Source organism: Eumetopias jubatus, unplaced genomic scaffold, assembly GCF_037043125.1.
Source record: "Eumetopias jubatus isolate StellerSeaLion01/CBP00866 unplaced genomic scaffold, mEumJub1_p1.0 scaffold_13, whole genome shotgun sequence".
In the NCBI taxonomy this organism is placed as follows: Eukaryota; Metazoa; Chordata; class Mammalia; order Carnivora; family Otariidae; genus Eumetopias; species Eumetopias jubatus.
The window spans coordinates 18,529,157-18,553,444 of record NW_028274819.1 but is presented as its reverse complement, the minus strand read 5'-3'; the positions used below and the strand labels follow the sequence as shown (position 1 = coordinate 18,553,444).

The 24,288-nt window shown below is 41.0% G+C and overlaps 1 protein-coding gene across 3 annotated transcripts in view; it reads left to right on the top strand.

Annotated features, from left to right (window-relative positions):
- EXT2 (exostosin glycosyltransferase 2) overlaps positions 1 to 24,288 on the top strand; it is a 132,439-nt gene that overhangs the window by 47,018 nt on the left and 61,133 nt on the right. For all 3 annotated transcript variants that reach the window (XM_028111209.2, XM_028111207.2, XM_028111208.2), the window contains one exon: positions 21,718 to 21,849. In XM_028111209.2, coding sequence (XP_027967010.2) covers positions 21,718 to 21,849 — 132 coding nt within the window. The remainder of the gene's footprint in view (positions 1 to 21,717; positions 21,850 to 24,288) is intronic.

Here is a 24,288-nt window from a genome sequence, read left to right as displayed (position 1 = left end):
CGATCATAACATGCAAGCATTCCCTACAAGTATTCACCAAGTTTTCCCCCTACCATCAAGCTCTTTTACCCCTTTTTCTTCCAACTTGCTCCAAGTAGCATTTATTTGGAAAGAATTTTTCTTTTAAATTGCGCTAAAACATGGAAATCAGAGCTGTCTTTGGTGCCTGGGGTCATAATTAATGGTGCAGATGGCATAGTACAAGCGTCACAGGGCTCAAATGTTCAGTCTTTGCTGCCAGATCTCGTGAGGCCTACTTGTGAGACAGCTCAGCTACACTCTTCACTGTCTTCTTGATCCCATTCGACCTTCAGGGGAAACTAGATCTTGCAAGGAGACGTAGAGTGTGGATCACCCTCCCACATCTGCTTGGCTTCTTATTTGAGGAACAGGAGTAAAAGCTTTGATATTGAGAGGCAAATGCAGGGACCCATGGATATTAGATGATTTCAATATAGCTTCTTCGGCGAGAAATCAAACTTCTCATTCTAAGATGATTGAGTAGAAAGTGTCTCTTCTACTCAAGATGCCCTTAGCCTAAGAAAGGAGCAAATGATCTCTCTTGAGGTCCCCTGCTTTTCTAGAATTCAAATAGAATATTACTGATAATCGTTTGCAGGGAGGACCCTTTGGTAAGGTCTTCTTCTGCCTCAGCGCAAAGACTGGGTGTTTAGCAGGTACTGAGGCCTTAGAAGATCCGGGCCTCATTTTACCACTGTCCTGTTCTGTGGTCGTGAGTATGGTCAAGAGCTTACATTTCCCGGTAGGCAAAGGGAAGGGGAGCATTTTTATGTTAACACATGTGTGTTTGGCACTGTATTAGGAACTTCCTTCTGAAAATCTGATGAGGTACCTGTTATTCTTCTCATTTTAATAAAGGAGGAAGGCAAACCTTGGAGGCTAGTAGACGGCCTGAGCTTACACGGCAGATGTGGCAGATTTGGGCTTGGGAAGAATTTGTGGCATGTGATTGAAAAGTATGTGAAGTTTATTTACAAAGCTCTAATGTTCTTTGTTTAAAGCACCCTTCGAACTCTTATAATAATCTAAAATACTTACTTATCAGATGCCCATGTTGGGTAAGATACTGCACGTGGCTCTGAGCTGTACCCGCTGTGGCACCTGCCCTGGGGCGGCCAGCAGTCCTGAGGGGAAGGTCTGTCATGTCTGTTGATGTCTATGTTAGTTTGCTGCGGCTGCTGTAACAAAACACCCCAGGCTGGGTGCCTTACGCAACAGAAGCAGATTTTCTCACAATTCCAGAGGCTGGAAGTCCAAGATAAAGGTGTCAACGAGGTGGTTTCCTCCTGAGTCCTCTCCTGGGCTTGCAGATGGCTGTCCTCTTGCTGCTGCCTTGTATGTCGTCCCTCGATGCATTTTGAGGGGACGTAGTTCTGTCCCTCAGTGTCTATATCAGGTACAAGAGCCCCAGTCAGTAGTTGTCATTGAAGTGGCTCCATTGAATTGGGTTTCGCTCCTCACTGTGAATCCACTTCTGAGACGGGTTTTTCCTAATCCCATCCTCAGCCCCTGACCAGGTAAGAGTGTAGAAAGGGGGTGCGCGAGGGTGAAGCATAACCTGCTTCAGGGGCCACCTGCCTGCACCTCCGCATCATCCCGCTGCACACCAGGACACGAGGAAGGGGCCTTTTTGGCTCCACTCAGAATTTGCAGAGTCCCTCTGCTCTGACCACCACCGGTCAGTGAGGTAGGACTTACGCCGTGCTCTTTCATCACAACAGGGTGACAAGGATATGATTAAAAGACTTTATTAAGTCCTGTAAAAGCTTGGTTTTTTATTTTGTTTTGCTGTGTTCGTGGAAAGATTCTTAGTGGTGAGATTGTTTCTTTTTTTTTTTTTCATTGAAAATTTGAGTATCACAATTCGTGTTTTATCTGTAGAATGGAAAGGTTAAAAGTGCAGGATTATGTACTAGGTTGAGAACTTCTGGACTTTAAAAATGCTAGAGAATTTGAAAAAGATTTAATAATGCAGGAAACCTCTTAGTTGTGCTAAAAGTGAGTCTTCATTTTTAATAAAACCTGTGTCACTCAAGATGGTTGATTTGGGGGCAGGAGGAACAGAGTGTGGCAGAGGAAACAGGTGTATGAAAATAACGGATTCCTGCCCCTCAAGAGAAATTGTTAACGTATCCTCATAACCGTCCCTGCCTGCTGTCGGTTGCCTCACCCAAATACATCATCGGGATCAACGCCAACCTCACCTCAGCTCACACATGCACATCCTAGCCTTGGGGTCAGGAGGATGGTCTGTTAGTTTAGTGATGAATTGTAATCAAGAAGGTATTTGTTGAACAATGTTTTTTCGCTTTTGTTTTTAATGATGGAAACCTCGTGTACTTGGCCAAGGTAAGTGCATGGCCTTTAACTACATTATTTGTGTGTTTAACCAGAGCATATGTTGTTCAGGAAACTAAGGAGACACCGAGCTTCTACGTTTATCTTTTGTAAAGCATGTAAATAAGCTGTTCAGAAGTTTGCTTTGTTGATCCATTAGTAAACCAGAGTTTGCTGCTACCATATCCCTTTAAAGCAAACCATACTAAGTGCATTTATTTCCAATGGGTTAGGCCTGGGAGGGAGGAGATTCTGGATTTTATTGACTTTGCTTTTTTTTTTCCTTGTACTTGGCATTGTTTTTCTGTAGCAAATTTGTTGACATTATTGGTGCATTTAATGTCTTACGTTTTGGGACCTGAGAGATGATGTGTCTCTTTAATGAAGTCGTTTATTTTTTCTGAGCAGCTAGGCTACTTTTCAGGTGATGTGGAGACCCCCCCCCCCAACCTCCAAAGGAAGTAACTCTCAGGGGAATTGTGAGCTGAGCATCAGACTTGGAGAAAGGCACATCTGGTACCAGCGATAGGCAGGAGAGGTGGTGGGGCATCTACCTTGTGTGCATCTACCTTCATCTGTTCTTTCCACTGATGTGTGTGACTTTGAGTAAGTCACTTGCCTTCAGGGGTCTCCATTTTATCATCTGTTTGTTTTTATAATCTCTAGTAAGGACTAACTCTTGACTGTGTTTTATTTTCACCTTATCCCACATTCTCAGCCTGGACATAGTAAGTGCCTGGTTTCATCAACAAATATTTCTGAGCTCCTGCTTTGTCCGAGGTGTAGATCGGAGTGTTGGGGACGCAGCAGTGGACAGAACAGGTGAAACCCCCTGCCTGCACGGTGCTTACATTGCTCCGTGGGTGGGATGTATTAGGTGGTGTTGTGGGGATGAGCACCATCTGAGGTCAGCAATGTTGGACACAGAATTAATGGTGAGCGCTCACCTCACTTTTCTCAGCCTTTCTCCTGGGGCACTTGCCTTTTATACTGAGAAGTATGTCTTTTGGGACAACCTTATATTGATGGGGGCTTCTAGGTGTGCTTCTTGTCTTCATTTTCTGCTTTCCACCTAATTGCGAATTTACTTCCTTTCTGAACCCTACTGCGTGACTTAGAGAAAGAAAGGGGTTTGGAATCTCCGTTTTTCATTTTCTTCTCTTCATCCCATGTTCTAGTTTTTTTCTCTGTATCCTTTAAAGTCTGATAACTCAGGCTTTAAACTCTTCCTAGGACTCAGCCATGTAACACGATGCCAGGTGAGCTTATAAAGAGCTTGTGAATAGGTGCTGGCCCTTGAAGAAAACACCTTGTATAATGAAAAGCTCTGTGAACACAAGTGAGCACCCTGTTTTGCCATCAGAAAGTACTGCCCCGGACTTCAGCTTTCAGACCTCTTCCTTGCATTTTTGTGACTATTGAGGAATATATGCTATGGCCATTTTCTCTGGTAACTACAAGGGGAGCTAACTGTGTTCTCGGTCTTTAGTCAGTGCCCATTAATATAAATACTGAGACTGGAGATGAGCAGAAGGGAATCTGTGCTTCCAGCGGATGATGCGCTTGTATGCAGGCCTTTGGGGGTTCTCCAGCCTGCTCTGCTGCAGACCTAGGATTTGAGTACTGGTGTGTGTCCTTGCTTGTTTTCCTGACCTTCCAGTGAGTGGCTCCGAGTTTTGGGTGTAAGAATGAGATCTAAAATTTTTAGAAGTCAGCTCTCTGAAGGGGAAGTTGTGTATTTAAGTATTCACACAGGGATGGGGGCTACCGCTGCTGTCCTTCAGAAACTCTTGGGAGCATGCTGGGGAGACATGGCTTGGAGGGCTGTACAAAGGCCTCTTCATTTCCATGCCAGGAGGATGGGGTTACATTTAGAGATGGGTCACAGAAATGCTAGGAGTGGAGAAAGCTAGATTTAAAGGAGTAAGTCCTCTGCAGCCCGCCGAGGGGAAAGGTTGTAAGCAAGTTTTCAAAGCCTTGAGAAGGGCAAGAAAGAGAAGAAAGGGTCCATTTGGTTTGGCAGAGTTTCATGACTGTGTTTCTTAATATTAAGGTGATTTTTTTTTTCCTTTTCACTATCTATGCGCCAACTGGGTAGAGACTATTTTAAACAAGACAAAACAACAAATCTGTGGATGACAAAACAATAACAAATCCTAATGTTATTTTTAGAAGGCTGAGAATGTGGGATAAGGTGAAAATACAATTGAGATTAATTCCCAGCAAGAATGAGTGGGCTGTGTGTGAGATTTTAGTAGAGCCAAAATTTGTTCACGAGGGTATGGTATCTGATCTTGCACGGGGCAGTGACCACATTTAAAATGGTTCTCAGCTGGTCCCCTGGTTAACCCTACAGTTTAAGTCAAGCCTAATCCTGCTTTGTCACTGCTGTTGGGAAAAAGGAGTTGTGACATGGTGAATGGCATTCTGTGTCCTTAATCTGTCCCAATTGTCCAAGACACTTGGGCCCCCCTGCAGGGTACCAGTGTAAAGAAGCAGTGAGAGCCCAGAGAAACCTACCGTCCTAAGACTGTAGGATTTACGGGCTGATTTCTTGAATGCTTGCCCGTAGATGAGGGCTAGTAAATTTTGCTCATATTGTGGGTCCACCATCAAAGAGTTTTTAGTCTAACTGGGAAGATAAGGTTTTTCCCTCAATGAAATAACAATGGGGCAGAGAATCGATGCTGACCTTTGTGTAAACATTGTCAGATGAATTAGAAAAGAACGGCCTTGTGTAGTTTCAAAGAGGAGAGGAACCTGGAAAGATTTTTTTTTTTTATTAATAAATTTTATTTTTTAGAGCAGTTTTAGGTTTACGGGAAAATCGAGCAGGATGTAGAGAGATGCGTAAGCTCCCCCATATGGGCATTCTGCCCCACAGTGGTCTGTCTGTTATGGTTGAGCCTACACTGATACTTCGTTATCACTGAAAGTCAGTAGTTTGCATTAGGGTTCACTCTTGGTGCTCTACATTCTGTGGGTTTTGACAAATGTGTAATGGCATGTATCCACGTATTTAACTCCATTGTGATATAAGAGCTGACATTATTCTTTTAAATTTGTTAAGGTATTTTATGGCCAAGAATGTGGTCTGTCCAGGTGAATGTTCCATGTGAGCTTGGGAAGAATATGTAGTCTGCTATCGTTGGAGAAAGTAGTCTTCAGATGTCAATTACATGGTGCTGTTAAGTTCTGCTGTGTCCTTACTGATTTTCTGTCTTCTGCATTTGTCCATTTCTGTTAGAGGGTGTTAAAGTTTCCAACTATAATAGTGGATTCATCTGTTTCTCTGTGAAGTTCTGTCAGTTTTTGCCTCACATATTTTGATGATCTTTTGTTGGGTGCATATATTAAGGAAGGATTGTTGTATTCTTGGAGTAATGACCCCTTTATCATTATGCAATGCCTTCTTTATGTTCTTTGAATTCTACTCTCTCTGAAATTAATACAGCTATTCCCACTGTCTTTGGATTAGTGTTAGCATGGTGTATTTTTCTCTATCCTACTTTTATGTGTCTTTATTTCGTTTTATTGTTTATTATTTATTATTTTTTTTGAGGTGCACACAAGCAGAGGGGAGGGGCAAAGGGAGAGGCAGAGAGAGAATCTTAAGCAGGCTCCATGCCCAGTGCGTAGAGCCCGACATGGGCCTCAATCCCAAGACCCGGAGATCATGACCTGAGCCAAAATCAAGAGTCAGATGCTTAACTGACTGAGCCACCCAGGTACCCCGTTTATGTGTCTTTATATTTAAAGTGGCTTTCTTGTAGACATAAACAGTTGGGTTTTATTTTTGATCTACTCTGACAATCTGTCTTTTAATTGTTATATTTAGACCATTAACATTTAAAGTGAATGTTGATATAATTGTATTCATATTTACCATATTTATTACTATTTTCTATTTGTTGCCCTTGTTCCTTGTTCCTGTTTCTGATTTCCACACTTTTAAAATTTTTATTTAAAAAAATTTAAAAAATATATATTTTATTTATTAGAGTGTGTGAGCAAGAGCACAAGCAGGAGGAACAGCAGAGGGAGAGGGAGAAGCAGGCTCCCCACTGAGCAGGGAGCCAGATGTGGGGCTCGATCCCAGGACCCTGAGATCATGACCTGAACTGAAGGCAGATGCTTAACCGACTGAACCACCCAGGCACCCCATCCACACTTTTTTAAAAAAGAGAGAGAGAGCAAGAGAGAGCGAGGGAGAGTGCATGAGCAAGGGGCAGAGGCAGAGGGAGAGGGAGAGAAAGAAGCTTCAAGCAGACTCCCTGCTGAGTGTGGAGCCCGATTTAAGGCTTGATCCCAGGACCCTGCGATCATGACCTGAGCTGAAATCAAAGTTGGCCACTTAAACTGACTGAGCCACCCAGGAACCCCAGACTTCCACACTCTTTATATAAAGTCTTTTGTGGTTTTAACATGATTGCATTTTTTCTACTTTCTTAACATATCAGTTGCACTTATTTTTTTAAACATTTTTCGTGGTTACCCTCAAGATTGCACTATACATTTACATCAAATCCAAGGTCACTTTCATTTAACACTTTACTGCCTCATAGATAGTGAAAGTACAGATCTTCCTTGACTTACAATGGGGGATATGTCCTGTAAACCCCCTGTAAGGTCAAGGTATCGTAAGTCGAAAATGCATTTAATATACTTAAGTTACTGAACATCATAGTTTAGCCTGGCCTATCTTAAATGTGCTCAGAGCATTAGCCTCCAGTGGGGCAGTATCACATAACATGAAGCCTATTTTATATTAAAGTATTGAGTATTTCATGTAATTTATTGAATCCTGTAGTGAAAGTGAAAAACAGAATGGTTGTAAGTGTATTGGTTGTTTACCCTCATGGTCACATGGCTGACTGGGAGCTGGGGCTCCCTGCTGCCCAGCATCACTAGAGAGGATCATATCACATATTGCTAACCTGGGAAAAGAGCCAAACTCAAAATTCAAAGGACAGTTTCTCCTGAATATATGTTGCTTTCACACCATTGTAAAATCTAAGTCAAACTACCTTAAGTCAAGGAGATTGTGCCTTATATTAACAATATAATTTTAATTCCTTCCTCTTGTCCCTTGTATCATTGCTGTCATTTTATTTATACGTAAGTATATGTAATGGAATACATTTGTTGCTGTTATTATTTTGAACAAATTGTTAGGTGAATTAAGAATAAGAAACATAAAAGTTTTTATATTACCTTCACTTATTTCTTCTCTGATTCTCTTTCTTTCGTTATGTAGATCTACGCTTCTGACCTGTATCATCTTCCTTCTCTCTGAAGAACTTCTTTTAACATTTCTTGCAAGGCAGGACTATGGGCAATAAATTCCCTCAGTTTTTGTTTGAGAAATTTTTTATTTTTCAAAACCGCTTTTGAAGGATAATTTTCCTGAGTATAGAATTCTAGCTCCGTGGGGTTTTCTCACTTTGAATATTTCTGAAGAGAAGTTGGATGTCATTGTTCCCTGTGTTCCTCTAGAGGCAAAGTGTTTCTTTTTTTTTTTTCTCTTCTTCCAGGATTTTTCTAATATTTGATTTTCTGAAGTTTTAGTATGATATGGACAGGTGCAGTGTTTTTGGTGTTTATCCTACTTGGTGTTTTATGAGCTTCCGGAATCTGTGCTTTGGTGTCTGACATTGATTTGGGAGAAATTGGTCATTATTGCTTTAAGTATTGCTTCTCTTCCTTTCTTTTTTCTCTGGTACTTATGTTGTGTATATGTTACACCCTTTATGGTTGTCCCATAGTCCTTGGATATTCTGTTCTGGGTTTTTGTTTTTGTTTTTTGTCATATCCTCAAGCTCAGAGATCCTTTCCTCAGCCCTGTCCATCCCATACTGATGATCCTGTTGTAGACATTCTTCATTCCTGGTACAGGACTTTTGAATGATTGTGCAGCATTTCTTTTCAATTCTTTTTTAGAATTTCCATCTCTCTAAATATCAAATGTAGAAGAGCCCTTAAGCATCATGTGATCCTGTCTCGATTGTAAGGTGTGAAAATTGAGATCTGGAAAGTTAAATGGCTTGTCAGCATTTATTTACTATTTAATGGCAGAAGCCCAAATTAGAATCAGATCTGTTCCACTCTAGTACTCTTTTTACTACGTTTATTAAAGTTGGTGCTACAGAAAAGAGCCCTAAGTTGTGGGCCATCCTCCAGCTGATACGTCACTAATTACGCAGCACAATGCCTGGTTTCCCTGGGAGACCTATTGTTTTCATCCACTTTGGAATCATTTAGTCATTCTTAAATATACAAGACCTCTCTCACTTAATTTGAACATGTGGTATTATTAATGATACTGCCTTGGTGATTGAGAATCATGTTCTGTTTAGTTAATGACATTCAGAGAAACCTATATTGGAGAAAAGCCTTAACAGGTTAAACCCGACCTGATTCAAAGCCTAGCTGCAGTTCTGGATTTATCCTTTGAGGCAGTCTGTGGTTTCGTCCGTACCATGATGAAAAGAACACGGACTTCAGAGTTAGACAGAGTGGTTTTGAGTTCTGAATCTGTCAGTTAAAAGCTTTGTGACCACAGACAAGTTAACGTTAATGTTTCTGAGCCTTGTCTTCTTGTCTGTAAACTGGAGATATGTTAATTATAGGATTGTTGGGAGGGTCAACAGAAACAGTATATGCCATATTTAATTGCCATAGTCCCATATTTTTCACATTTTAAAATCTCCGATGTCAAGATTGTATTATAATTGATATCATTTTGGTATTGTGCCATATCTTAATTGAGAGCTTTTTCTTTCTTAGTGTTATATAAAATAATGGTGCATCTTATAATTATTGGTGTCAGGCAGCTATCCCACATTCACATAGATGCACAAATCCTAAACAAAATAGTAAAATTGAATCTGGTAGTGTATAAAAAAGGGATACTATATCATGACTAAGTGAGATCAGGAATATAAAGTTGGTTTGGCACTGAAAAACTTAATGTAAGTTACCACATTAACAAAACAAAGGAGAAAACCCATCTGATCATTTTCTAAATATAGAAAAAAAATCATTGGATAAAATTCAACAACCATGCTTGAGAAAAACTCTCAGCTAAATGAGGAATAGAAAGGAACTTCTGCAATTTGATAAAGGGTATTTATGAAAAACCTACATCTAACATAACATATTACTTACTGATTAAATATTGAATACTTTCCCCTACGATTGGGGTCATGTCAAGGATGCTCACTCTTAGGATTTGTATTCAATATTGTACTGAAGATCCTAGGCAGTGCAAAAGGAAAATAAATAAAAGGCATAAAAATTGGAAAAGAAAAAGTATAACATGTCTTCGTTTGGAAATGACGTGGTTGTATACTCAGAAAAGCCAAAGTAATCTACAAACGACTGTACTAGTAGGTGAATTGAACAAGGTTGTAGAATACAAATGATTTGGCTCTAATGAAAATTCAAATTTTTACTTTGTCAACTGTTTTCTTGTTGTGGTATAGGTGGTGATCTTTTGTGATCTTCTATAACCTAACTAGAGGTGGAATCAAACTATTGATTTTATTATGTTTATTTTATAATTATTGACCTTGGATTTTGTAATTATTTTGCAGATTTCTAGTTGATTGTCTTGATTTTTCTAGATACAAAATCCTATCAAATAATTGCAAATACTTACTGCTTTTGTATTTAAAGTAATGAAGTCCGTATTATGGTCTTCACATAAGAGGACAGTATCAGGAGGATATTTAGATGAATATAAAAGAAAACTCCACTAACAATTGCTTAAGGAAATCAGGGTTTACATGTCTCACATTAAAAGGAACCCAGAAGTTGGTCATCCACGGCAGGTATAGTGATTCATCGATGCCATCAGGATAGCAGGTTTCTTTCTATTATTTCTGTTCTATCACCTTCAGCGTGCTGGCTTTTTCTTTTCAGTTATAATACATCTGCTTCAATCCCAGCCAGCCATGTTTGCATTCCAGGTAAGCGGAAGAGAGCGAGCCAAGGGAGAAAACCAGAAGGCTTGTTTTAGGCAGGGCTTTATCTTTTTATCTAGGAAAACGCACATTTTTTTGCATAGCTGCAAAAAAGGCTGGACTATTTAGTATTTTAAGTTTGTTTTGTTAGTAAAAATGAGGAAAGTAATGGATGTTGGGGAGGCATTTATTGTCTGTCACGAGGACTGGGTATCATCTGTACTGTGAGAAGTTGGGGCAATGGGAAGGGCCCTGCCACGAGCTCATGTGCTTAAAATCTCGCTGAGTATTGCTGAGATTTAACAGTTTGGGGTTTTGTTTTATTTGTTTATTAAAAAAAGTTATTTTGGGGCGCCTGGGTGGCTCAGTTGGTTGGGCGACTGCCTTCGGCCCAGGTCATGATCCTGGAGTCCTGGGATCGAGTCCCGCATCGGGCTCCCTGCTCAGCAGGGAGTCTGCTTCTCCCTCTGACCCTCTTCTCTCTCGTGCTCTCTATTCTCATTCTCTCTCTCTCAAATAAAATCTTAAAAAAAAAAAAAAGTTATTTTGTAGCCCGTTACTTTAGTGAACTTCTTTACTAGCTCTGATAGGTTTTTAGCCGATTCTCTAGACTTTTCTTAGTAGCTAATCTATGGAAAGCTCTTGGATTACTTTTCAAATTCCTTTCTTTTTTCTTTTTTCTTATTAATTACTTCTGTTAGTTTTCTCTGTTTCATTTTTTTACATGATCAGATTGGGTGCTTTATTTTTTTTTTTAAAGATTTTATTTATTTGAGAGAGAGAATGAGAGATAGAAAGCACGAGAGGGAAGAGGGTCAGAGGGAGAAGCTGACTCCCTGCTGAGCAGGAAGCCCGATGTGGGACTCGATCCCGGGACTCCAGGATCATGACCTGAGCCGAAGGCAGTCGCTTAACCAACTGAGCCACCCAGGCGCCCTGGGTGCTTTATTTTTGAACAGTAATTCTGTGTGCACATCAGAGTAAAGTTAAATATGAGACTAGAAGCAATTGAAATTTAGAAATATTTGAGGGCTCAGTATATTTCATTTCTGAGCTTTTTAATAAAAAGTTGCTATGTGCTTTTCTCTTTTAAATAGGTAAGATATATCATGGGGCATCCACTTAACATTTAAGGCAAATGTCAATTGTTTTATTTAGTGAAATTATTAATGGGGAAAGAAAATGCTTTAATATTTCCACAAGCCACAAATCCCCATAGGTTTAGGATTGTAATAGAATGCCACACCATATGTCTGTAAACTAGGTTAAAAAAAAAAAGTATTACTGGGTGAATACAGTTTTACAGTTTTTAATTTTTTCAAAGAATACTAAAAATTCTTTGATACATCTTCCTCTAGGAGGTGGAGCTTAATTATCCTCCTTGGGAAGGCAGACCAAACATATGACTTGCTCCTAACCAATAGAATATGGAATGAGATGGTAACTATACAGTGGGGAAGCCAGCAGAGCCCCCTCCCCAACCAGGTGATCGGGGGTCACTTCCCCGTAATATGTCATGTTGATAGCATAAGTCGACTCCCTGATAATGATGAGAGAAGGGCATATCACCTCCCGAGTATCCCAAAATCCATAACCTCAGTCTTGGTGATTAGAAAACATCAGACTGACCCAGAATGAGGGACATTCTGCAAAATGCCTGACCAGTACTATTCAAAAGGGTCCAGGTTGTAAAAGACCAGGAGAGACTGAAAAACTGTCTCAGGTTGGGAGAGACTAGGGAGATATGACAACTAAAGGCAGTGCAGTCCCCTGGACTAGATCCTGGAACGGGAAAAGGACCTTAGGGGAGAACTGGGGAAATCTGAAAAGAAAGTCTGTAGTTTAGTGATTGGAATTACCTACATGTGAACTTCTTAGTTTTGATCATTGTACCACGATGATATGGGGGTAAGCTAGGTGAGGGATGTTTGGGAACCCTCTGAACCACCATTGTTTCTCAAAGCCTCACATTATTTCAGAATTAAGTTTTATTTTTTTTTAAAGCAGTTACCACTTTGCATGGTAATGAAATAAACAAACAAAAAAGATGGACACCTGCCAAAAAACTGCACAATGGCCTCTGCTGCAGAGGTCTGTGATTTTGTGTAAAATTCCGGTGAGTGTGACAGTGCCATGTGCAGGTAACTGAAATGATGGGACAGGGAAGCTTCGCTGGTTGGTGGAAAAGTGCCCCAGAGGATCAGACTTTCAGGCAGAGGATGCATCTGAAGAGGGCAAATAAAGTAGCTCGGGATCAAGGGAGTGAAAAAAAAGCACTCTCGTGTTTTCTGTTGTAAGGTATTCTAAATGCAATGAAATTAACAAAATAAATATTTTAAGCAAAGGAAAAATGGAATGCTGATAAATCGTAGGTATATTAGCATTTTTTGCTTCAGAAATCCCTTTTTATTTTAAAGAAAGTAAATTCTATTTATTATTGTTTGTTGAATTGTTGGGTAAAGCTGTATCACATGTTTGTGACCTTCCTCTGCTCTAGAAAAGGCTTCAGTCCATGAGAAGAGCCTCTGAGCGGTTTGGTTGATATTTTTTCATGTAACTCTTATGTTTAGAAAAATGGAGTGAGCCAAAGAAAAAACAAACCCAGCAAGCTTGCAGTAATTCTCAACTAGAAATTAGGATGCTTGGATTATAATTTGACATCACCACTGAGTTTTTATGGCTGTCAGGTAGAGATGACCTGAGGGTCTCTGCTGCCTCCAGGATGTGATGAGGTTGTCCAGCAAGGGCATCGGGCCCCCTGCTCTGGCACTCTCCCCTTTCCAGAAAGGCAGTGAGGGAGAGAACCAGTATAACCCTGAGCGTGCTGCACAGCAGGTTTGGGAAACCCATTTTGTCAGAGCGAACAGATGAGAAGGACATAATGAGCTTTGGTACGTGTGTTTGGAAAGATTTGGAATCCCTTCGAAAGTTTTCAGATTCATCTTCAGACACGGCTTTGAGAGATTAATCCCTGAGGTGTGGAAATATCTTCCAGCCCTGCACCTGAAGTAAATGGTTCCATCGATGCTCGTGTGTTAAGGGGAAATTTCCCAAATCTCCCTGGTGCTCAGACGCAGAAGTGCCTCGACATCTTTAATGGTAAGGTTGTTCCTTTAACTTGTTGAGGGAAAAGGTGAATGCTTTATTTAATGTCTTGGTTCTCTGAGCTGCTTGAGTCGGTGTTTTGTTGTTTTTCATTAATTTTGGGAGATTCTTAGCCATTATTTCTTTAAATATACCTGTTGACTTGTTTTCCACCCCGTCTTCTGGGACTCCAGTTACAGGAATGTCGGAACATTCGATGCCTTCCCATAATTCTTGGATCTCTGTTTTCTTTCACTCCTTTCCTTCTGTGCATTTCGTTTTGGGTAATTTTCTATTTCAAGTTCACTATTTCTTTCCCCTGCTATTTCTAGTGTGCTGATAAGCCAGTTGAAGGAATTCTTCATTTATGATACTACATTTTTATTTCTGGCATATCATTTGGTTATTTTCTTATAGTTTCCATCTCTCTGTTGGATATTCCCATCTGTTGATGCAAGTTGTCTACCTTCTTCACCAAAGATTCTTTAACACATTAATTACAGTTATTTTCAAGTCCCTAATAGTTCCAACAGCTTGGTCATTTTTGATTTGGTTCTGTCGACAGCTTTATATTATGACAATGGATTGTTTTCACGTATTTTTTTGTTTCTGGAAAATTTTGATTGAATGATAGACATTCTTTATCAAAAAACCACCCTAAAGTAAATGTCACATGCAGAAATGGGCACGAGGCTGACTGGCCTAATGTGTAACAGACCGGGTTTGGGTTTTCTCTTGCCTAGTTCACCTTCAGCACACCTCAGACTTCAGCCGCTGCCTTGTGCTCTGTGTGGGGCCAGGGTACAAAGGGGTTCCTTAGAGTTCTGTCTCACCCTCTCCTTCCAGCAGGCCCTGCCCTGCCTGTGACACACAGCAGGCCTTTTGCCCCAGTGACGGACTACCACTGCTGCATGTGGCGCCGGGTTCTTGGTGGGGACGGTGGGATTCTCCCTTCCTGTGGTCCATTGTCAGTCCTGGGCAGCCCTGTTTGCTGGGCTGTTGGAGGTGGGGCTTCTCAGGTTCTGCTTCTCCCTATGGCAGCTCTGTTCTCTTCTTTACTGTGAGGGGGCTTGGGTCGGAGAGAGTTTCCTGCCCCTCTTGTAAGGGCAGGGGCTTTTGCTTTGCCCTCTCCCTCTGGCGTGGTCTGAGGAGAGCTGGAAGGGTTCATCCCCCGCCCCCAGTGGCGGGCTGCCTTTCCACCCCTCTCCCACAGCCGGTACTTCTGTGTCTGCATCTCGAAGATGGGAGGGTTTCCTGCTTCTCTCCCAGCAGTTTAAGGCTTTGCTTTGGATGAAAAAATGTCCAAGAAATGGGCAGAGTGTACCTGTGTGCCGCTGAGGGGGCCTCTCTTTGATTTCCTTCCCTGCCCCGGTCTTTCTAAGAACATCCAGAAGAAAAGAGCTTGCAAGGGAATGCAGATTTCCCTTGTGTCTAGAGCTTCCAAATGATCTTGCTAGCCTACACTCAGTTTTAAGAATTCGTTTTTAGTTGTTTTCTTTGGCTGCCTTTACTGCAGCACCTCTACCTTCTGTGATCTTCCAAAGCTGTCCCATCGCTCTGAGAGGAGCTTGTCACCCTTTGAACTTCGGACTCCCCTGATTGCCTCATGACCACAGCTCTCTGATGGGCCTAAGACGGTTATGATGTTAGTGGGTTATCTGGTGCCTTTTTGTCATTGTTATGGTGGGGTCCATGTTCTCTTGTGGCTTTCTGCCTCCTGAGCAGAAGCAGATGCTTTTTGTTGTGACCAACCAGTGGGTTGGGGGCAGGGAAATAGAGCAGTATTCAAGCAAGTACTGATCCATGGGTACATGTTATTGTCAGGTGTTTGGACAGCATTAGCACTTGGAATTCAGGACAGAAGCATAACTACCTGGTTTATTGTTTGCTCTCTCTGTGTGTGTGGGGGGGTTTCATAACGAAACTCCTTTAATAGGCTAAAACGAGGCCGTTGATGCAGGGTCCATTCAGGCGGTTCTGACAAGAGGGGTAGGGCAAAGTTGGCTGGTTTCTGCGAGGGCCTCGGAGAGCCATCATTGTTCTTTGGGGATGAAGATGCTCTTGGATGACTCTGAGATAGTTGGCGTTCTTATATATGAACTTTGTGCTGTTAGATATCCTGACCACTCCTAGGTAGCAAACTTACCTAGTGTAGTTTTAGAAACTATTTATCTCCTTCATGGTCTATACCTAATCTGTACTAAACATAATGTGAGGGACACTCTTGGTCCTATTTCTGCCTTGCCATTCCCCCTAGGAATAGATTTGTCGTCTTCTCCTCAAAGCCATTTCCCCCATCTCACACCTTTTAAAACTCTGTATACAAGATGTGATCATTATTATTAAAAGATGGGTTGGTACTTAGAAGATTTGGACATTTCCATGAGATGCCTGTGGTGCCTGTCCTGCCTCATGCCTTTGAGGGAGTGGTGTTAGGTGGGTTCGCTCTTTCAACAAGGGTCTTGACTGCCTCCTCTCTGATGGGCACTGTGCCAAAGGCTGGGAGTCCGTGGTGAGCAAAACCAGATGGTGTCTACTCTCCTGGTTTCTGGAGAAGTACTGTCCTCTTCCTTAGAAGCTTGGAGATTAAGCTAGAAGGAACATGTTACTGGTTCTCGTACTTTTCAGGACAAAGTTCTGTCACTCCCATTTGATATGTTTGTATTATTTCTAACTCTGTTCTCTTACCAGTTGGATTTCTTTACTGTTTTCCAAGAATTGAGATGAATGGGGTGCAGCGTTAGGGTCCCATTCTGTCTCTCCTCTTTCCCTCCCTCCATTCTTCCCCCAAACAGTGTTGAATGTATTCTAATGTAAGTAACAAAGACCCTAAGGGGACAGAGTGGATGCGAGTATTGAGGACAGAGCTAATGCTTTTGGATCGTCTATGCTGCACTGGTATGGAGTGAGGAGCTTTATAAACCTCACTGAATCTTTGCAGCCTCATGAGATAGGTGATATGCTCTCCAGCTTGCAGATTGACCAAACACAGAGGCTACGTAATTTGAATTGTGCAAGATGCTCATAGCCTTTCTACAATACTGCACTGGCTTTCTTTAAATACTTGTTACTGCTCATCCTGTTTGGCTTTATGTTACTGAAAACCAAAAAAATTAATGACTTTTAACTGATGTACAAACTGAGGTAGCAATTTTAATTTGAGATACCTATTTGCTTATGATAGCTTTAAGTTGGCCCAGTTCCTGATCTTTAGGAGCTTTATAATTCTCACGATTGAAAGCGTTAGGAACTTTGTGGTTCTACGCTTTGAAATCTGCATGTTTTATAAAATTATGGTGGCATATGTTTAATGAAGAAAGGTTAGACGCTTTGTTCAAGATATGTTGGTATGACCAATGAGTCTGTGACTTACCTCTTCAGCTGTGCAGCTGCCACAACGTAAGTGACTGAGGAATTTGCATAGCTGCTGAAGACACCCTCATTTAACGTCTCAGGAAGTGATAAATGTGGCCCATGTTTTAGGGGGAAAAAGGAAATCAAAACATAATACGCATTTGCTTATTGGATGAGAACAGCGGTGCTTTTGTGCATTGACAGCATAGCTGATCCTTCCTTTCTGCCAACGAGGGGCTGATTCTGATTCCTGGAGGAGCCATAAATTACGATGCCTTCTAAATACTATAAGGTGTTACCAAGGTCCTGCAGAAATAATTAAGCCTGAGAAGTTCACTTATCCTCAGGTGGAGATACTTGAGCTCCGATTATTGGCTAAGTTTGCTTCCTTTCTGAGTGAATTGCAATTTGGTGGACAGGGTGAGATGATTTGAGACATCTTAAATTAGAAGCATTGTCCTCCAGTTGTGCCTTTGTGTGGTATGCTAGGTGGATTTGTTACCAGTCATTGTTTCCTCTAAATCCGAAAGGCTGCTGTCTCCATTGTGCTTGAATGTGAACATAAAGCTTTGGAATGCTTAAGTTTGAGTGCAGCTTAATTCGGTATGATTAAAATAAAAGAACATATGATGGATCCATGTGGGTGGAAAAGGGGGTAAATATTTAAGATGTGTGTGTTTATGTGTGGCTTTTTCACACCTTTTTAGTTTCTTAAGGAAGGACCATTTCCTAAAATGGAGTGTGGTTGGTACTCCTTGTATTCTAGAATGGGGTGGAAAAGATCCTGGGTTTGAGTTGTGACCCTGCCACTTAACATCTTTGTATCTTGGTTTCCTTGCATAGAAAATGAAACTGCCCCAGGTAAGCGACAAGCTGGTTTCAAAGAGCAAATGAGATCATGCATACAAAAGTACATATGCAGCAGGTCATCCTAACACCTGCAAGGATGCTAATAATTAAAAAAAAGCCAGTTTCCACACCCATGAAACTCACAGTCTAGTTGGAGAGAGAAAAGTGGTCATCTGAAATAATGGGCAAACCATTCTAGAACAGTATATAGCAGAAACAACCTATAAAGTAAAGGGTATAAGTGCTGTGGGATTTCCTAGTAAGGAGAGATTGTTGGTATTTGGGGTGATCAGTAAAGTTTTCACAGGGAAGATAGATTCTTTCAGGTCTCATAAAATGTCACTGTGTTGGCTAGATGACAGGGAAGACGGCAGCAACGTGACTAAGCAGGAATGAGATTGGAGTGAGTAGGGTATATCTAAGAAGCAGTGGCAGGCAGCCAGCCACCAGGTCGTGTCCAGATGGCACAGTACAGGACTGCATAAGCCAGATGCCCTTGGTAGCTAAATCTGGGTCAGCTTTTCTTTGAGTAGGAGAAATCCTCATTGTGAGGCTTTGCCTCTTTCTTAGACTTCTTGGAGAGAGTAGTCATCACACACCTCAGCAGGCATCCCAGGCTTTCTCTCATGAATGGAGAACTTGCCTGGGAAACAGAACCAGAGCTGGCAGGTGTAGACTTGAAAGTGTCTTTTTCCTCCACCTCTTTTGGTTATTTTTTTAATTTCTCATGTTACATTTTCACATGTTCACCTCTTTGCAGAAATCCTCATAGCCTCTGATTTTGAGTGGAATCACAGGTCTGAATGAAGCTGGACAGACAGGTCACTAGACCAGGATCTTGCTTTCTTGGGGACTGAACCCAATCTCTGCTTGGATAAGAAACTGTCTTCTTTCAAAAGACTGTATTCGGCTATGACAGAGTAGCTGGTATTAGAGTAACCCTCCAGCCAGGGGGAGAAAAGCATAAACGCTTATCAAAATAGATAAAGCAGCAGTATAGAGGCATTCGAGAGCAATCCGTGCAGTCGGTGCTTAAGGGACTGTGGTTCCTGAGAGAAGGGAAGCATAGCACACTGAGCTGCATGTTTCCTCTGGCTTTTTCCCTGAGGGCACTTTCTAATTCATAGTCTGGGCATCTGGAGCCCTAGCAGAAAGCAGTAGTTCCACAGGGCTGAGAGGTTGGAATTTGGGGCTACCCCAAAGTATCCAGGATTTGAACGACAAAATCCCAGGAAGATGGGAACCACAGGGAAGTAAGCAAAAATTGGGCATGCAGTCTTCCCTTGAAGTGTTTGCCAACTCCTGAGGTGCACGGGATCAGAACAAGACTCCAAGACTCCCTGCAGAATGAAGCAGCTGGGAGCCTAACAAGCTGTGCAAACATTGTAGCAACCATATATAGTGCTGGTGAAATGGAGTTGGTGTTCAAGGGCCTGCCAAGGTCGAGGGGTCCTGGTAAGTACCCCAGGCTTTGCCTGAAGGCCCCAAAGGGCCACACTGCAAGAGTAAGGGAAAGCTGAAAAAAGTTGGCCCTAACAAAACTTAGAACCAACCACTGATAGGATTAAAGTGGTCTGACTGCATTCGTGTCTTCCAGAAGAATGTTACACTCTTAGGCGGAAGATAATTTGGTATATCCAGAACCTCTGCAGTTTTTAATATAGAATGTCTGGTGTCCAGTAAAAAATTAAGAGGTATGCTAGAAATGGAAACCAAATGACCAAAATGAAGAGTAAATACAGATAGTAGAAAGAGACCCACAGGTGATTCAGATATTAGGGTTATCAGTCAGGAGCTGTGCTTAATAAAATAAGAGAATTTCAACAAAGATGTGAAATCTACTTTTAAAAAAGTCAAGTAGAAATTTTGTGAGGCACCTGGGTGGCTTAGTTAAGCGTCTGCCTTTGGCTTGGGTCATGATCCCAGGGTCCTGGAATTGAGCCCTGTGTCAGGCTCCTTGCTCAGCAGGGAGCCTGCTTTTCCCTCTCACTCTCCTTCTGCCTGCCGCTCCCCCTGCTTGTGCTCTCTCTCTCTCTGACAAATAAATAAAATCTTAAAAAAAATTTGTAACTGAGAAATACAGGAACCAAGTTGAGAAGTCAGTATGTGGATTTAATAGTAGTTTAGACACACACACACACACACACACACACACACGATAGAGGATAATTGGGCCAGGAGAAAAATTAGTAGAAAATACCCAGATGGCAACTCAGAAAAGAGAATAAGAGACATACGGGGCACGGTGAAAACATTTCTGTATGTATATTTAGAGTCCTAGGAGAAAGTGTGATAGAACCAATATTCAAAGAAATATTGGCTGAGAGTTTTCTAAAAACAGTGAAAGACATCAAACCACAGGGCAAAGAAACTCGACAGTCCTCAGTGGGATAAACACAAAGAGCCATGCCTAGGTACATCAGAGTGGAACTGCTGTAAGATGAAGACAGAGAAAGGCTTAAATGTAGTCAAGAATAAAGGGCAAAGTTTTGAAATAACACATGGTCTCTGACTATAGTGCAATCAGAGTAGAAGTCAGCAACAAAGATAAATAGAAAATCCCAAAATGTTTGGAAATTAAATAGTATACTTCTAGAAAATTGTTTTACCTAAATTATAAAGAAAATGATATGTAATTGCATAGGACATGTTTAAAATAGTACATAGAGGCTAATTTGTAGCTTTAAGCATATATTAGAAATGAAGAAAGACTGGGCACCTGGGTGGCTCAGTTGGTTGGGCGACTGCCTTCGGCTCAGGTCATGATCCTGGAGTCCCGGGATCGAGTCCCACATCGGGCTCCCTGCTCAGCGGGGAGTCTGCTTCTCCCTCTGACCCTCTTCCCTCTCGTGCTCTCTATTCTCATTCTCTCTCTCTCAAACAAATAAATAAAATTGTAAAAAAAAAAAAAAGATTAAAAAAAAAAGAAATGAAGAAAGGTTAAAATTAGTAATCTAAACTTCAGTCTCAAGAAACCAAATGCAAGGTGGATTAAGGTCCCCCAAAATAGAAGAAAGGAAATAAAAATAAGAACAGAAAGGAACAAAATAGCAAAAAAAAGTATGAAAAAGAAAATCAACAAAACCAAACATTGGTTTTTGAAGAGATTAATAAAGTTGATAAATTTCTGGTAAGACATGGCAAATACAAAGAGAATGTAGATTATCAGTATCAGGAATGAAAAGAGGTATATTACTACATGTTTTACATGCATTGAATAGATGTTAGTACACGTTTAGCCCAATAAATTTAACAGTTTAGATGAAATGAATACATTCCTTAAAAAATACTACTTTCGAAACCGACATGCTCATTAAAATATGTATAATCCTGTGTCTATGAAAGAAGATTAATCCATGATTTAAAATCTTCATACACCAAAAAGCACCTAACCCAGATGGCTTTTAGGTGAATTCTTCTAAATCTTTCAAGAAAGAAATAATGCCAACCTTGCATAAAATTTCTCAGGGAATAGAAAAAGAAGGAACACTTTTCTATTCATTTTAAGAGGCCAGCATAACCTTGACATCAAAACCTGACTTAAACGTTACCAGTGTTGATAAGAGTAGTCAGACACAAAATAGTAAATACTGTTTTGATTCCATTTGTATGAAATTCAGTAGGAGGCACAATAGAAATCAGAATGATTACTCTTGGATGATTGAGAAAGTGCCTGGGAAGCAGAAGAGAATCTTCTGGGGTGCTGGAATGTTTGGTATCTTTATTTTGGTAGTAGTTATAAGAGTATGTACATACCTAAACATTTGGTGAGTTGTACACTTAAGATTTGTGCACTTTATGTGTATGCAAAAAAAAAAAAGACTATAACTTGCTCTGGTATAACATTGATATTTTCATCAAGACATAGTTTCTCTTCTATCCAAATTGAATCCAGTGTGCATTTTACTTGTTCCCCCTCTCTTTTGACTGCATTTGATAAATGCACACTTCTGATGCAGCTGCCTCGAACGGCAGGGAGCATTCGCTGTAGGCTCCCTCCCTGCAGGAATAAAGGAATTACCCTGACCCAGAGTTGGCTGTGATAGAGCATCTAGTTCTTCCACTGTGTCTCACTTGCTGACTGAACACAGCGTTGTTTCCTTTGCAGGCACGGTGGTTCTGGGAAGCGTACTTTCAGTCAATTAAAGCCATTGCCATGGCCACTCTGCAGATTATCAATGACCGCATCTATCCATATGCTGCCCTCTCCTATGAAGAATGGAATGACCCTCCCACTGTGGTAAGTGAATTCTGGTGCTAACCATGTCAGCCACAGTCCAGATGTCAAGATGGGACAGAGAAAGACGTACTGAGTGTAAAGTTTATTTAAATTCTAGCTTTCTATGATGAGAGTGTGCTAGCTGACAAAGTCAGCTCCATTTTGAAATGATAACAAAAGTAAGAAATTCAGAAGCAGCAGCTTCCAGTTTGTTTTGAATGTGTTTAGGAAGACAGTATGCTTATTTATTGCAGAGATAAATGGGGAGGCCTGGCTCTTGTTGGAAATCAAATACTTCCTGATGACTTTTGCAGTTGTAATGCCTAGAACTCTTGAAAAGATTCTATGAGCAGCTTAAAAATAATAGCTTGTATTTTGAGTACTTACTCTCTGCCAGGGACTGTGCTCAGTGTTTCACGTAGATGATTTCAATGAACGCTGCCATCACCGTGGGAGGAAAATAATCAGCAAAAGTGATCTAGAGGCATTATGGATGGCCACAGTCCAGACTTGCTCCAGACCAGCTGAAGCCCCTGGGTGTTTCCAGCAGAGAGTTGGGGTGGTCGAAAGCCGCTCTCAGGACTTCCTCCTTGCTCAAAGGAGTCCTAAGGCACTTGTGGCCTGGTAGGGATTGTGGCAGTGGCCACATCTTCCTTCTCACGGAAAGTGCCTGCAGCGCTGAGCCTGGCAGTTCTGCTTCCTAGCCGTTCTGGAGCGCCCCTGTCTGCCTTGTTTGCACGCCTCAAGGCTTTCCTGTCAGAGAACTAGATTCGAATCCATTCTTCATTCTAAATCAGTGCTGTCTTTCTGGCCAGCCCTGCTGGTCTCCTGATTCCACCTTCTCTCAGTAGTGTGTATTCAGCCACCTGGTTAATCTTCATATAAGATCCTCTTTCCCGCCCTCCTGCCCTTACTATGTGTCAGGCACCCCACCAGGTGCTGGGCATGCAGAAAAAGCAGCCAAGTCCCTCACCTCAAAGGAGCTGTCCGCTAACTTGGGGAGTCAGCGAGTAGGCCATGTGGTATGCGAAGTTCTGGAATAGAGTGGTGTCCAGAGTGCCAGGGGGCACAGCAGGGAGGTGGCACCCTCGCTGGGAGGGGCCAGGACGCTTCCTGAAATGGGTTGTCCTGAGAGGAAGTCAATATATGCTTGTGGTAAAATCCAGCACAACAAAAACAAACACCTTTCTATTGTGCTTGAAGGAAAGTTTGCTTCTGTCCATCTCCTCCCTAGACTCCATTACTGGAGGTAACCTTCCAGAATGTTTCTATTCATATATAAGCATAAGTATATAATTTTAGAACACAGATGAGATCATGTTACACAGTATTCTGTACCTTGCCTTTTTTACTTTAATAGGAATAGGTCATGGACTTACTTCATTCTATATAGGTGTTCTTCAGTTTTAAGGATGGCTATAAAGTATTCCATTTTTTAGGTCTGTCTTACAGAACAGATCTATTATTGATAGAAATTTAGATTGCTTTTATTTTTTTCTATTTTCAAATAGTAATACAAAAGATGTATTTTCATATATGTTTGCATAAATATGGGAATATATCTGTAGAATTAATTCCAGCTGAAAAATACCACACATTTGAATGTTATTAATTTCAGATGAGAAATACACATATTTTGAATGTTGATAGATATTAGTAAATTGCCCTTTCAAAAGACTCTGCCAGTTTATAGTTCTGCCAATAACATTTTGGTTATTTGGGCTCTCCATTTCAGTAACCCTGAGTACTTGAGTTTGTATTCATCTGCTAGGTAAAAAAAATGGTCTTATGTGTGTGTTTTTCAAGTGGAAGGTTGATATCTCTGTCATTTTCTCCCGGAGTACAATTATAAATCCTAATTGTATTTTATTGGTCACATTGAATTTTTAGTTTGTTTTAGGCATTTCAGTAGGTATTTATTGAGTGCCCACTACGTTCTATCTTCTAAACAGTGTTCTTGGTACTTGAACTGTATCAGTGAACAAAGCAGCAAAGATCCATGCCTTTGGGGAATTTAAATTGCAATGGGTCTGGCTATCTGGAAGTAAGATGTGTCTTTCTAGTAGAATTTTAAAGTTTTCTTTATATTGGCCTTTCACAATTCCTGATTAATTTTTTCTTAGATATTTTACCTTTCTTACACTCTGTAAAGGAATGCTTTCTGATAGTATAGTTTCTAACTAGTTACCATTGTGTAAAGACATTGGCTTTTGTATATAAATTTTGTTAACTACTCTTTTCCTGAATTCTACAATTATTTCACTTTTTTAAAGTTGATTCTCTTGTGTTTTCTAGATATACAATCATATGTACAAATGCTAATTCTCCCTCTTTTTTCCAATACTTGAACCTTTTATTTTCTTTTATCTAAATGCATTGGCTGGTACTTCCAGCACAATGCTAAATGATGATCTGAGTGTTAAAAGAGAAGGAAGTGTTACCTAGTCAGAGAAAGGGGAT